Raw genomic sequence first — 13895 nt, forward strand, 5'->3', positions numbered from 1 at the left:
TCACATTGATGGTGGGTTCCTGTGCTAGGAAAGCCTATCCTGGCTCAATGTACACACATAAAACAAGTTTCAGCCCCACCCACCGGGCTTAGTTTAGTTATAGGCGGGGCGAAATGCGTCAGAGTGGGAAGAGTCAAGCTGAAGCCATTTCTTTTCTTCTCTACACCTGGGGTGTCTATCTTGGAGCGTGGCGCTCCATCCTCATGCTTGCTTGTTAGCCCTACAAATGGGCAGAATTTAATAACAAGATCCCCCCCATCCCCCCCCCCACAGACTCGGAAACATTCACGAACTTTGAGCAAAATTTGCAAAGTTGTCCCCACTTACCATAAATATAAGAAATCCCAACCAGCTCGAAGATCGCGATGATGACAAGAGAATATGACGCGGCATACGTGTCCACCAGCTGCAGCATGTAAATTCCACCCTGCAAGTGACAAAAAATTTAGAGTCCCCATACCGCTCAAGAACCCGCAATCACTGGGTCGGGACACCATAACTTCGGCCCAGGCCGCCTAAATTCTGACCCGCATTTGAGCGTAGTTAGACAAAAGGACAAAGCCGGCTTTGCTTAGACACAATTGGGGTCAATGGAATGTTCTCCAGGAATTCTAAAGTGCGAATGTGGAAAATACAACATTCTGGCCAGTAGATGGAGCTGAGGAGCACGCTTAATTCTTATAATACTCAGCACCATCTAGTGGCCATAATTTGGTATTTTCCACATTCACACCATCAAATGATAGAGAATATAGCCAGAGAACATTCCCCTCTTGGACATCTGACTTGGGCTCCTGGAGGGGCCCCGGGGGGGGGCCAACCTCTTTCCCGCTGACTATGGACCCAGGACTAAGGAGAACCCTTTCTTAGGGTTACAAGGAACCTTTTCCCCAAGAGGGTTACATCACTTCCCCGGGTACCTGGCTGGCTGTGAATTATACAAGTTCCCCTTTCCATGCAATTAGGGCTGGAGGGACTGTTTTTGGGACCCCTTGGCATACTGTGCATAGTGGAACTACGTGTGGGGGGTGAATTCCAGCAAACGCGGGGTTAAGAAACTTTATTTTCTGTTACAGGTTTCCTGGCCTCAACTATAGTTTGCTGTTAATTCGGTTCAGGTGATAAACTCTCACTTTGTTTAGTCTGTTCCAAGGAGCTGCAAGAGTGTGTTAAAGTGTTAGTAAATTCACTATATCCGCTCTCCCCGGACCCCGCATTCACTATATCCGCTCTCCACGGACCCCGCATTCACTATATCCGCTCTCCCCGGACCCCGCATTCACTATATCCACTCTCCCCGGACCCCGCATTCACTATATCCGCTCTCCCCGAACCCCGCATTCACTATATCTGGTCTCCCTGGACCCCGCATTCACTATATCCGCTCTCCCCGGACCCCGCATTCTCTATATCCGCTCTCCCCGGACCCCGCATTCACTATATCTGGTCTCCCCGGACCCCGCATTCACTATATCCGCTCTCCCCGGACCCTGCATTCACTATATCCGCTCTCCCCGGACCCCGCATTCACTATATCTGGTCTCCCCGGACCCCGCATTCACTATATCCCCTCTCCCTGGACCCCGCATTCACTATATCCGCTCTCCCCAGACCCCGCATTCACTATATCCGCTCTCCCCGGACCCCGAATTCACTATATCCGCTCTCCCTGGAACCCGCATTCACTATATCCGCTCTCCCTGGAACCCGCATTCACTATATCCGCACTCCCCGGACCCCGCATTCACTATATCTGGTCTCCCCGGACCCTGCATTCACTATATCCACTCTCCCCGGACCCTGCATTCACTATATCCGCTCTCCCCGGACCCTGCATTCACTATATCTGGTCTCCCCGGACCCTGCATTCACTATATCCGCTCTCCCCGGACCCCGCATTCACTATATCTGGTCTCCCCGGACCCCGCATTCACTATATCTGGTCTCCCCGGACCCTGCATTCACTATATCCGCTCTCCCTGGACCACGAATTCACTATATCCGCTCTCCCCAGACCCCGCATTCACTATATCCACTCTCCCTGGACGCTGCATTCACTATATCTACTCTCCCCGGACCCCGCATTCACTATATCCGGTCTCCCCGGACCCTGCATTCACTATATCCGCTCTCCTCAAACCCCGCATTCACTTTATCCGCTCTCCCTGGACCCCGCATTCACTATATCCGCTCTCCCCAGACCCCGCATTCACTATATCCGCTCTCCCCGGACCCCGAATTCACTATATCCGCTCTCCCCGGACCCCGAATTCACTATATCCGCTCTCCCCGGAACCCGCATTCACTATATCCGCTCTCCCCGGAACCCGCATTCACTATATCCGCTCTCCCCGGACCCCGCATTCACTATATCCACTCTCCCCGGACCCTGCATTCACTATATCCACTCTCCCCGGACCCTGCATTCACTATATCTGGTCTCCCCGTACCCCGCATTCACTATATCTGGTCTCCCCGGACCCCGCATTCACTATATCCGCTCTCCCCGGACCCCGCATTCACTATATCTGGTCTCCCCGGACCCTGCATTCACTATATCCGCTCTCCCCGGACCCCACATTCACTATATCTGGTCTCCCCGGACCCTGCATTCACTATATCCGCTCTCCCTGGACCACGAATTCACTATATCCGCTCTCCCCAGACCCCGCATTCACTATATCCGCTCTCCCCGGACCCCGCATTCACTATATCCGTCTCCCCGGACCCCGCATTCACTATATCCGGTCTCCCCGGACCCTGCATTCACTATATCCGCTCTCCTCGAACCCTGCATTCACTATATCTACTCTCCCCGGACCCTGCATTCACTATATCCGTCTTCCCGGACCCCGCATTCACTATATCCGGTCTCCCCGGACCCCGCATTCACTATATCTGGTCTCCCTGGACCCCGCATTCACTATATCTGGTCTCCCCGGACCCTGCATTCACTATATCCACTCACCCCGGACCCCGCATTCACTATATCCACTCTCCCCGGACCCTGCATTCACTATATCCACTCTCCCCGGACCCTGCATTCACTATATCCGCTCTCCCCGAACCCCGCATTCACTATATCTGGTCTCCCTGGACCCCGCATTCACTATATCCGCTCTCCCCGGACCCCGCATTCTCTATATCCGCTCTCCCCGGACCCCGCATTCACTATATCTGGTCTCCCCGGACCCTGCATTCACTATATCCGCTCTCCCCGTACCCCGCATTCACTATATCTGGTCTCCCCGGACCCTGCATTCACTATATCCGCTCTCCCCGGACCCCGCATTCACTATATCCGCTCTCCCCGGACCCCGCATTCACTATATCTGGTCTCCCCGGACCCTGCATTCACTATATCCGCTCTCCCCGGACCCCACATTCACTATATCTGGTCTCCCCGGACCCTGCATTCACTATATCCGCTCTCCCTGGACCACGAATTCACTATATCCGCTCTCCCCAGACCCCGCATTCACTATATCCGTCTCCCCGGACCCCGCATTCACTATATCCGGTCTCCCCGGACCCTGCATTCACTATATCCGCTCTCCTCGAACCCTGCATTCACTATATCTACTCTCCCCGGACCCTGCATTCACTATATCCGTCTTCCCGGACCCCGCATTCACTATATCCGGTCTCCCCGGACCCCGCATTCACTATATCTGGTCTCCCTGGACCCCGCATTCACTATATCTGGTCTCCCCGGACCCTGCATTCACTATATCCACTCACCCCGGACCCCGCATTCACTATATCCACTCTCCCCGGACCCTGCATTCACTATATCCACTCTCCCCGGACCCTGCATTCACTATATCCGCTCTCCCCGAACCCCGCATTCACTATATCTGGTCTCCCTGGACCCCGCATTCACTATATCCGCTCTCCCCGGACCCCGCATTCTCTATATCCGCTCTCCCCGGACCCCGCATTCACTATATCTGGTCTCCCCGGACCCTGCATTCACTATATCCGCTCTCCCCGGACCCTGCATTCACTATATCCGCTCTCCCCGGACCCCGCATTCACTATATCTGGTCTCCCCGGACCCCGCATTCACTATATCCCCTCTCCCTGGACCCCGCATTCACTATATCCGCTCTCCCCAGACCCTGCATTCACTATATCCGCTCTCCCCGGACCCCGAATTCACTATATCCGCTCTCCCCGGAACCCGCATTCACTATATCCGCTCTCCCCGGACCCCGCATTCACTATATCCGCACTCCCCGGACCCCGCATTCACTATATCTGGTCTCCCCGGACCCTGCATTCACTATATCCACTCTCCCCGGACCCTGCATTCACTATATCCGCTCTCCCCGGACCCCGCATTCACTATATCTGGTCTCCCCGGACCCTGCATTCACTATATCCGCTCTCCCCGGACCCCGCATTCACTATATCTGGTCTCCCCGGACCCCGCATTCACTATATCTGGTCTCCCCGGACCCTGCATTCACTATATCCGCTCTCCCTGGACCACGAATTCACTATATCCGCTCTCCCCAGACCCCGCATTCACTATATCCACTCTCCCTGGACGCTGCATTCACTATATCTACTCTCCCCGGACCCCGCATTCACTATATCCGGTCTCCCCGGACCCTGCATTCACTATATCCGCTCTCCTCGAACCCCGCATTCACTTTATCCGCTCTCCCTGGACCCCGCATTTACTATATCCGCTCTCCCCGGACCCCGAATTCACTATATCCGCTCTCCCCGGAACCCGCATTCACTATATCAGCTCTCCCCGGAACCCGCATTCACTATATCCGCTCTCCCCGGACCCCGCATTCACTATATCCGCACTCCCCGGACCCCGCATTCACTATATCCACTCTCCCCGGACCCTGCATTCACTATATCTGGTCTCCCCGGACCCTGCATTCACTATATCCGCTCTCCCCGGACCCCGCATTCACTATATCCGCTCTCCCCGGACCCCGCATTCACTATATCCGCTCTCCCCGGACCCCACATTCACTATATCTGGTCTCCCCGGACCCTGCATTCAGTATATCCGCTCTCCCTGGACCACGAATTCACAATATCCGCTCTCCCCAGACCCCGCATTCACTATATCCGCTCTCCCCGGACCCCGCATTCACTATATCCGTCTCCCCGGACCCCGCATTCACTATATCCGGTCTCCCCGGACCCTGCATTCACTATATCCGCTCTCCTCGAACCCTGCATTCACTATATCTACTCTCCCCGGACCCTGCATTCACTATATCCGTCTTCCCGGACCCCGCATTCACTATATCCGGTCTCCCCGGACCCCGCATTCACTATATCCCCTCTCCCCGGACCCCGCATTCACTATATCCACTCTCCCCGGACCCCGCATTCACTATATCCGCTCTCCCTGGACCCCGCATTCACTATATCCGCTCTCCCCAGACCCCGCATTCACTATATCCGCTCTCCCCGGACCCCGAATTCACTATATCCGCTCTCCCCGGAACCCGCATTCACTATATCCGCTCTCCCCGGAACCCGCATTCACTATATCCGCTCTCCCCGGAACCCGCATTCACTATATCCGCTCTCCCCGGAACCCGCATTCACTATATCCGTCTCCCCGGACCCTGCATTCACTATATCCGCTCTCCCCGGACCCCGCATTCACTATATCCGCTCTCCCCGGACCCCGCATTCACTATATCTGGTCTCCCCGGACCGTGCATTCACTATATCCGCTCTCCCCGGACCCCACATTCACTATATCTGGTCTCCCCGGACCCTGCATTCACTATATCCGCTCTCCCTGGACCACGAATTCACTATATCCGCTCTCCCCAGACCCCGCATTCACTATATCCGCTCTCCCCGGACCCCGCATTCACTATATCCGTCTCCCCGGACCCCGCATTCACTATATCCGGTCTCCCCGGACCCTGCATTCACTATATCCGCTCTCCTCGAACCCTGCATTCACTATATCTACTCTCCCCGGACCCTGCATTCACTATATCCGCTCTCCCCGAACCCCGCATTCACTATATCTGGTCTCCCTGGACCCCGCATTCACTATATCCGCTCTCCCCGGACCCCGCATTCTCTATATCCGCTCTCCCCGGACCCCGCATTCACTATATCTGGTCTCCCCGGACCCTGCATTCACTATATCCGCTCTCCCCGGACCCTGCATTCACTATATCCGCTCTCCCCGGACCCCGCATTCACTATATCTGGTCTCCCTGGACCCCGCATTCACTATATCCCCTCTCCCTGGACCCCGCATTCACTATATCCGCTCTCCCCAGACCCTGCATTCACTATATCCGCTCTCCCCGGACCCCGAATTCACTATATCCGCTCTCCCCGGAACCCGCATTCACTATATCCGCTCTCCCCGGACCCCGCATTCACTATATCCACACTCCCCGGACCCCGCATTCACTATATCTGGTCTCCCCGGACCCTGCATTCACTATATCCACTCTCCCCGGACCCTGCATTCACTATATCCGCTCTCCCCGGACCCCGCATTCACTATATCTGGTCTCCCCGGACCCTGCATTCACTATATCCGCTCTCCCCGGACCCCGCATTCACTATATCTGGTCTCCCCGGACCCCGCATTCACTATATCTGGTCTCCCCGGACCCTGCATTCACTATATCCGCTCTCCCTGGACCACGAATTCACTATATCCGCTCTCCCCAGACCCCGCATTCACTATATCCACTCTCCCTGGACGCTGCATTCACTATATCTACTCTCCCCGGACCCCGCATTCACTATATCCGGTCTCCCCGGACTCTGCATTCACTATATCCGCTCTCCTCGAACCCCGCATTCACTTTATCCGCTCTCCCTGGACCCCGCATTCACTATATCCGCTCTCCCCGGACCCCGAATTCACTATATCCGCTCTCCCCGGAACCCGCATTCACTATATCCGCTCTCCCCGGAACCCGCATTCACTATATCCGCTCTCCCCGGACCCCGCATTCACTATATCCGCACTCCCCGGACCCCGCATTCACTATATCCGCTCTCCCCGGACCCCACATTCACTATATCCGCTCTCCCCGGACCCCGCATTCACTATATCCGCTCTCCCCGGACCCTCCATTCACTATATCTGCTCTCCCCGGACCCCACATTCACTATATCCGCTCTCCCTGGACCCTGCATTCACTATATCCGCTCTCCCCGGACCCCGCATTCACTATATCCCCTCTCCCCAGACCCCGCATTCACTATATCCGCTCTCCCCGGACCCTGCATTCACTATATCCGCTCTCCCCGGACCCCGCATTCACTATATCCGCTCTCCCCGGACCCTGCATTCACTATATCCGCTCTCCCCGGACCCTGCATTCACTATATCCGCTCTCCCCGGACCCTGCATTCACTATATCCGCTCTCCCCGGACCCTGCATTCACTATATCTGCTCTCCTACAGTACACACAACATGAAAATGCAATTATTTTAGCAAATATAAAGTGCTAAATACCTTTTCTCATCAGCAGATTATAGCAATCTTGCGACTTCTATCAGTGTCCAGCAGAGCGCTGGTTAAAGCCTGTAGGAGGAGTTTTATTTCTGCTCTAGAAGGATGCAAAACCAGTGACCTCTGTCTGGACAGTGCTGATTGGCCCTGTGCTGATCACATGTACCCTCCCAAGAAAAAAAAAAAACTCTCTAGCAATACACACCAAACTGAGCATGTGCAGAGTGACTCCTCATGTTATGTCTTATCAGGAGATAAGTGGAGAACACTGGAAGAAGGGGAGGATCAAAGAAGAGAGGATCAAACAGCCTTTTTTACACAATGCGTAGGATTAACCCCTTAGGTCCCACAGTGAGTATGAGACTGATTGTACTGTTGGGGGTTCAGTAACACTTTATGAACACTATTGGACTGGATTTCCTCTGTTATTATTGTATCATATAGTTTGCCATTTTGTATCACTCCTATTACATAACTATGACTGACAAACCACCCAATCCGATTGCACGCTGTGGGTCCGGTCCATAAACACCTATCCGGCCCAATGAAGTGAACGGTCCTATTGGGTATATATAGGGTCACCACTCACCTGTGTGATCATGGGGAACCCCATTATGAAGAATGCCAGGCAGCACACCAAGGTGAAGAGCGGCTTGTGGGTACGCAGGTATTTGGGGTATTCGTCAGCCACGGACGTCACTATGGTCTCAATGGTGGCAAACTGAGGAGAAGAGATACAAATCCTTAATATAGTGAACACTGACAACAACAACAACCACAACAACAATCACAACAACAACAACAACCACCACAACAACATCAACCAGAACAACAAACACAACCACAACAACAACCACAACAACAACAACCAGAACAACAACCACAACAACAACCACAACAACAACAAACACAACATCAACAACCAGAACAACAACATCAACAACAACCAGAACAACAACATCAACAACAACCAGAACAACAACAACAACCACCACAACATCAACAACCAGAACAACAACATCAACAACCACAACAACAACAACAACCACAACAACAACCACAACAACAACATCAACCAGAACAACAACAACAACCACAACAGCAACCACAACAACCACAACAACAACAACATCAACAACCAGAACATCAACAACCAGAACAACAACAACATCAACAACCACAACAACAGCAACCACAACAACAACCATAACATCAACAACCTCAACAACAACCACAACAACAACAATCACAACAACAAAAAAAACAACAACAACCACAACAACAACACACTCATACTGCAAAAAGGAGCTTGCAATAAAAAAATAAGACCAAGCAAACGATCAGCATAGCATAGCTAAAGTCTGCACCATCCAGTGGTTTCAGAGTGAAGGAAAAACATCCCAGGGCACCCTTTAAATGAGCATGTTCCAAGGAGGGCGCTGGCCATTGTACTTCAGCTATCAAGTCTGCCCAATCAGTTGTCAAATTACATTTTATAAGACTTGCTTCTGGATCAGTAATCAAGCAACTGATCAGCACAGCTAAAGTCTGCACCATCCAGTGGCCAGCAGGGGGGAACATGTTGTTTGGAGTGAAAAAAGCACATTACAGGGCACCCTTTAACTTTGCATGTTCCAAGGATGTAGCTGGCCATTGTACTTTAGCTATCTAGTCTGTCCAATCAGTTGCTTGATTGCATTCTATAAGACCAAGCAACCGATCAGCATAGCATAGCTAAAGTCTGCAACATCCAGTGGTTAACATATTTTTCAGAGTGAAGGAAAAACATCCCAGGGCACCCTTTAAATGAGCATGTTCCAAGGAGGGAGCTGGCCATTGTACTTCAGCTATCAAGTTTGCCCAACCAGTTGTCAGAATATATTCTGTAAGACTTGCTTCTGGATCAGTAATCAAGCAACTGATCAGCACAGCTAAAGTCTGCACCATCCAGTGGCCAGCAGGGAGGAACATGTTTTTCGGGGGGGGAAAACACATCCCATAGCACCCTTTAACTGTGCATGTCCAAGGATGTAGCTGGCCATTGTACTTTAGCTATCTAGTCTGTCCAATCAGTTGCTTGATTGCATTCTATAAGACCAAGCAACCGATCAGCATAGCATAGCTAAAGTCTGCACCATCCAGTGGTTAACATATTTTTCAGAGTGAAGGAAAAACATCCCATTGCACCCTTTAACTGTGCATGTCCAAGGATGTAGCAGGCCATTGTACTTCAGCTATCACGTCTGTCCAATCAGTTGCTTGATTGCATTCTATAAGACCAAGCAACCAATCAGCATAGCATTGCTAAAGTCTGCACCATCCAGTGGCCAACATATTTTTCAGAGTGAAGAAACACATCCCAGGGCACCCTTTAACTGTATATGTTCCAAGGAGGGCGCTGGCCATTGTACTTCAGCTATCAAGTCTGCCCAATCAGTTGTCAGATTACATTCTATAAGACTTGCTTCTGAATCAGTAGCCAAGCAACTGATCAGCACAGCTAAAGTCTGCACCATCCAGTGGTTTCAGAGTGAAGAAACACATCCCAAGGCATCCTTTAACTGTACATGTTCCAAGGAGGGAGCTGACCATTGTACTTTGGTGATCTAGTTTGCCCAATCAATTGTTTGATTGCATTTAAAAAGAGCAAGCAACTGATCAGCATAGCATAGCTATAGTCTGCACCATCCAGTGGCCAGCAGGGAGGAACATGTTTTTCAGAGTGACTAAACACATCCCAAGGCATCCTGTAACTGTGCATGTTCCAAGGATGGAGCTGGCCCTTGTACTTTAGCTATCTAGTCTGCCCAATCAGTTACTTTATTGCATTCTATAAGACCAAGCAACTGATCAGCATAGCATAGCTGAAGTCTGCACCACCCAGTGGCCAGCAGGGAGGAACATGTTTTTGAGAGTGAAGAAACACATATCCAGGCACCCTTTAACTGCGCATCCAATTGTACTTTAGCTATTTAGTCTTCCCAATCAATTGTTTGATTTCATTTAAAAAGACCAAGCAACTGATCAGCATAGCATAGCTATAGTCTGCACCATCCCATGGCCAGCAGGGAGGAACATGTTTTTGAAAAAACACATCACAGGGCACCCTTTAACTGTGCATGTTCCAAGGAAGAAGCTGGCCACTGTACTTTAGCTATCTAGTCTGTCCAATCAGTTGCAGATTGCAGAGTGAAGAAACACATCCCAAGGCACCCTTTAACTGTGCATGTTTCAAGGAGGGAGCTTCCCATTGCACTTTAGCTATCTAGTCTGCCCAATCAGTCGCTTGACTGCATTCTATAAGACCGAGCTACTGATTAGCACAGTCAAATCCTGCACCATCCAGTGGCCATCAGGTAAGAACATGCTTGTCTAAAGGGATGCCAGGGATGTGTTCTTTCATTCATGCTCATTACTCTTCATCACTTACACCCTCTGCCCTGAATAGGTGGCTACATTGAGAGAGCAAAATGAATTGTAGACTTGGGAGTGAAGGAAATGTAGGGAAGGGAATTGAAACTTGAAGCTTATATGAATAAAATATGAATCTTCCTGGTGTTAGAAAATTGCTTCATTCTATTGTATCTTATCAGAAGAAAAGATTGTCATCCAATCACATATGTGTGTACTCGGCAATGCCTCTCAGAAGCTCACAATTTGAACACAACAAACTCTCCTATTTTCGGGTTCAATTAATACTTTCCATTCACATGATTACTGGTAATCTGCTGAGATTTACAATGATGGAAAATAAGAATTGACTTTCCTCCCCTCCCCCACTCTCCTTCCTCTGATATTCCTCCAGCAGGCTGAGGGAAGATCTCCGTATGTTCCTCCATCTGCAAAGATCATCTCCTAACATTGGACATCGAACACATAATGACATCGACATTTCATAGAAGCCGAGATGACCAATGAGCTGCTCTGGTCTTACCATTGTATCCAGCCCCAGAGTGAGGAGCATGAGGAAAAATATGATGGCCCAAAACGGGGAGAGAGGAAGGCGGGTGAGAGCCTCGGGGTACACCACGAACGCAATGCCGGGTCCTGGGGGGCAGAAGTGGAAGAAGTCAGTTAATATGGCCATACTGCCCGCTACAGGCTAAATTATACTTGAAACATTCTAGGACCCCCAAGTGTCAGGGTGTCATTGTTCTGGACCCCCAAGTGTCAGGGTGTCATTGTTCTGGAACCCCAAGTGTCAGGGTGTCATTGTTCTGGAACCCCAAGTGTCAGGGTGTCATTGTTCTGGGACGCCCCCAAGTGTCAGGGTGTCATTGTTCTGGACCCCCAAGTGTCGGTGTGTCATTGTTCTGGGACCCCCCAAGTGTCAGGGTGTCATTGTTCTGGACCCCCAAGTGTCAGGGTGTCATTGTTCTGGGACCCCCAAGTGTCAGTGTGTCATTGTTCTGGGACCCCCCAAGTGTCAGTGTGTAATGGTTCTGGACCCCCAAGTGTCAGTGAGTAATGGTTCTGGACCCCCAAGTGTCAGTGAGTAATGGTTCTGGACCCCCAAGTGTCAATGTGTAATGGTTCTGGGACTCCCAAGTGTCAGTGTGTCATTGTTCTGGGACCCCCAAAGTGTCATTATGTCATTGTTCTGGGACCCCCAAGGGTCAGTGTGTCATTGTTCTGGACCCCCAAGTGTCAGGGTGTCATTGTTCTGGAACCCCAAGTGTCAGGGTGTCATTGTTCTGGAACCCCAAGTGTCAGGGTGTCATTGTTCTGGGACGCCCCCAAGTGTCAGGGTGTCATTGTTCTGGACCCCCAAATGTCGGTGTGTCATTGTTCTGGGACCCCCCAAGTGTCTGTGTCATTGTTCTGGACCCCCAAGTGTCAGGGTGTCATTGTTCTGGGACCCCCAAGTGTCAGTGTGTCATTGTTCTGGGACCCCCCCATGTGTCAGTGTGTAATGGTTCTGGGACCCCCCAATTGTCAGTGTGTAATGGTTCTGGACCCCCAAGTGTCAGTGAGTAATGGTTCTGGACCCCCAAGTGTCAGTGTGTAATGGTTCTGGACCCCCAAGTGTCAATGTGTAATGGTTCTGGGACTCCCAAGTGTTGGTGTGTCATTGTTCTGGGACCCCCAAAGTGTCATTATGTCATTGTTCTGGGACCCCCAAGGGTCAGTGTGTCATTGTTCTGGGACCCCCAAAGTGTCATTATGTCATTGTTCTGGGACCCCCAAGGGTCAGTGTGTCATTGTACTGGACCCCCAAGTGTCAGTGTGTCATTGTTCTGGACCCCCAAGTGTCAGTGTGTCATTGTTCTGGGCCCCCAAGTGTCAGGGTGTCATTGTTCTGGACCCCCAAGTGTCGGTGTGTCATTGTTCTGGACCCTATGATGTCAGTGAGTCATTGTTCTGGGACCCCCAAGTGTCGGTGTGTCATTGTTCTGGACCCCCAAGTATCAGTGAGTTATTGTTCTGGGACCCCCAAGTGTTGGTGTGTCATTGTCCTGGGACCCCTACGTGTCAGTGTGCCATTGTTCTGGACCCCCCAAGTGTCAGTGTGTCATTGTTCTGGGACCCCCAAGTGTCAGTGAGTCATTGTTCTGGGACCCCAAGTGTCAGTGAGTCATTGTTCTGGGACCCCCAAGTGTTGGTGTGTCATTGTCCTGGGACCCCCAAGTGTCAGTGAGTCATTGTTCTGGGACCCCCAAGCGTTGGTGTGTCATTGTCCTGGGACCCCCAAGTGTCACTGTGTCATTGTTCTAGGACCCCCAGGTGTCAGTGTGTCATTGTTCTGGGACCCCCAGGTGTCAGTGTGTCATTGTTCTGGGACCCCCAGGTGTCAGTGTGTCATTGTTCTGAGACCCCCAGGTGTCAGTGTGTCATTGTTCTGGGACCCCCAGGTGTCAGTGTGTCATTGTCCTGGGACCCCCAGGTGTCAGTGTGTCATTGTTTTGCGCTCTGTAGACCCGATTCTCTCATACCTTGATCAGCCACCTTGTCAATGTCCACCTTCAGCTCGTTCGCCATGAAGCCGATGACAGAGAAGATGACAAATCCAGCGAATATACTGGTGGCGCTGTTGGTGCAGGTGACGATCAGCGTGTCCCTGAAGGAGAAAAAGTTCTCCATTATACATAGAAGAATGCCGCTTCCCCAGGAGACATGGAGATCCGGAGGCATGAGGTGCCGTGTACCTCCGTCATCTATTCAATTCATTCCAATACAATGATGGGAAAGATGGGATCAGCTAACAGAAAGTTCTACATCCAAAATGCAGCAAATGTCGCTGGAGCGTTGTGAGCGCGTGCCACGTTCGGTCAGCCAACTTCTTACAGTGCCTTGAAGAAGTCTTCACACCCCTGAAATGTCCCCCATGTTGTCATGTTACAATGTATTCCCCCTCCACCCCCTGAAATGCCCCCCATGTTGTCATGTTACAATGTATTCCCCCCCCCCTGAAAT

The 13895-nt window shown here is 51.4% G+C and overlaps 1 protein-coding gene across 1 annotated transcript in view; it reads right to left on the reverse strand.

Annotated features, from left to right (window-relative positions):
• SLC6A5 (solute carrier family 6 member 5) overlaps nucleotides 1-13895 on the reverse strand; it is a 109561-nt gene that overhangs the window by 42779 nt on the left and 52887 nt on the right. The window contains exons 7-10 of the mRNA XM_089660229.1: nucleotides 13415-13539; nucleotides 11416-11528; nucleotides 8071-8202; nucleotides 328-427 (exon numbers count right to left, since the gene is read on the reverse strand). Coding sequence (XP_089516355.1) covers nucleotides 328-427; nucleotides 8071-8202; nucleotides 11416-11528; nucleotides 13415-13539 — 470 coding nt within the window. The remainder of the gene's footprint in view (nucleotides 1-327; nucleotides 428-8070; nucleotides 8203-11415; nucleotides 11529-13414; nucleotides 13540-13895) is intronic.

The sequence above is a fragment of the Staurois parvus genome, unplaced genomic scaffold, assembly GCF_062004578.1.
Source record: "Staurois parvus isolate SC_StPar_1 unplaced genomic scaffold, SC_StPar_1.0 ptg001217l, whole genome shotgun sequence".
Lineage (NCBI taxonomy): Eukaryota > Metazoa > Chordata > Amphibia > Anura > Ranidae > Staurois > Staurois parvus.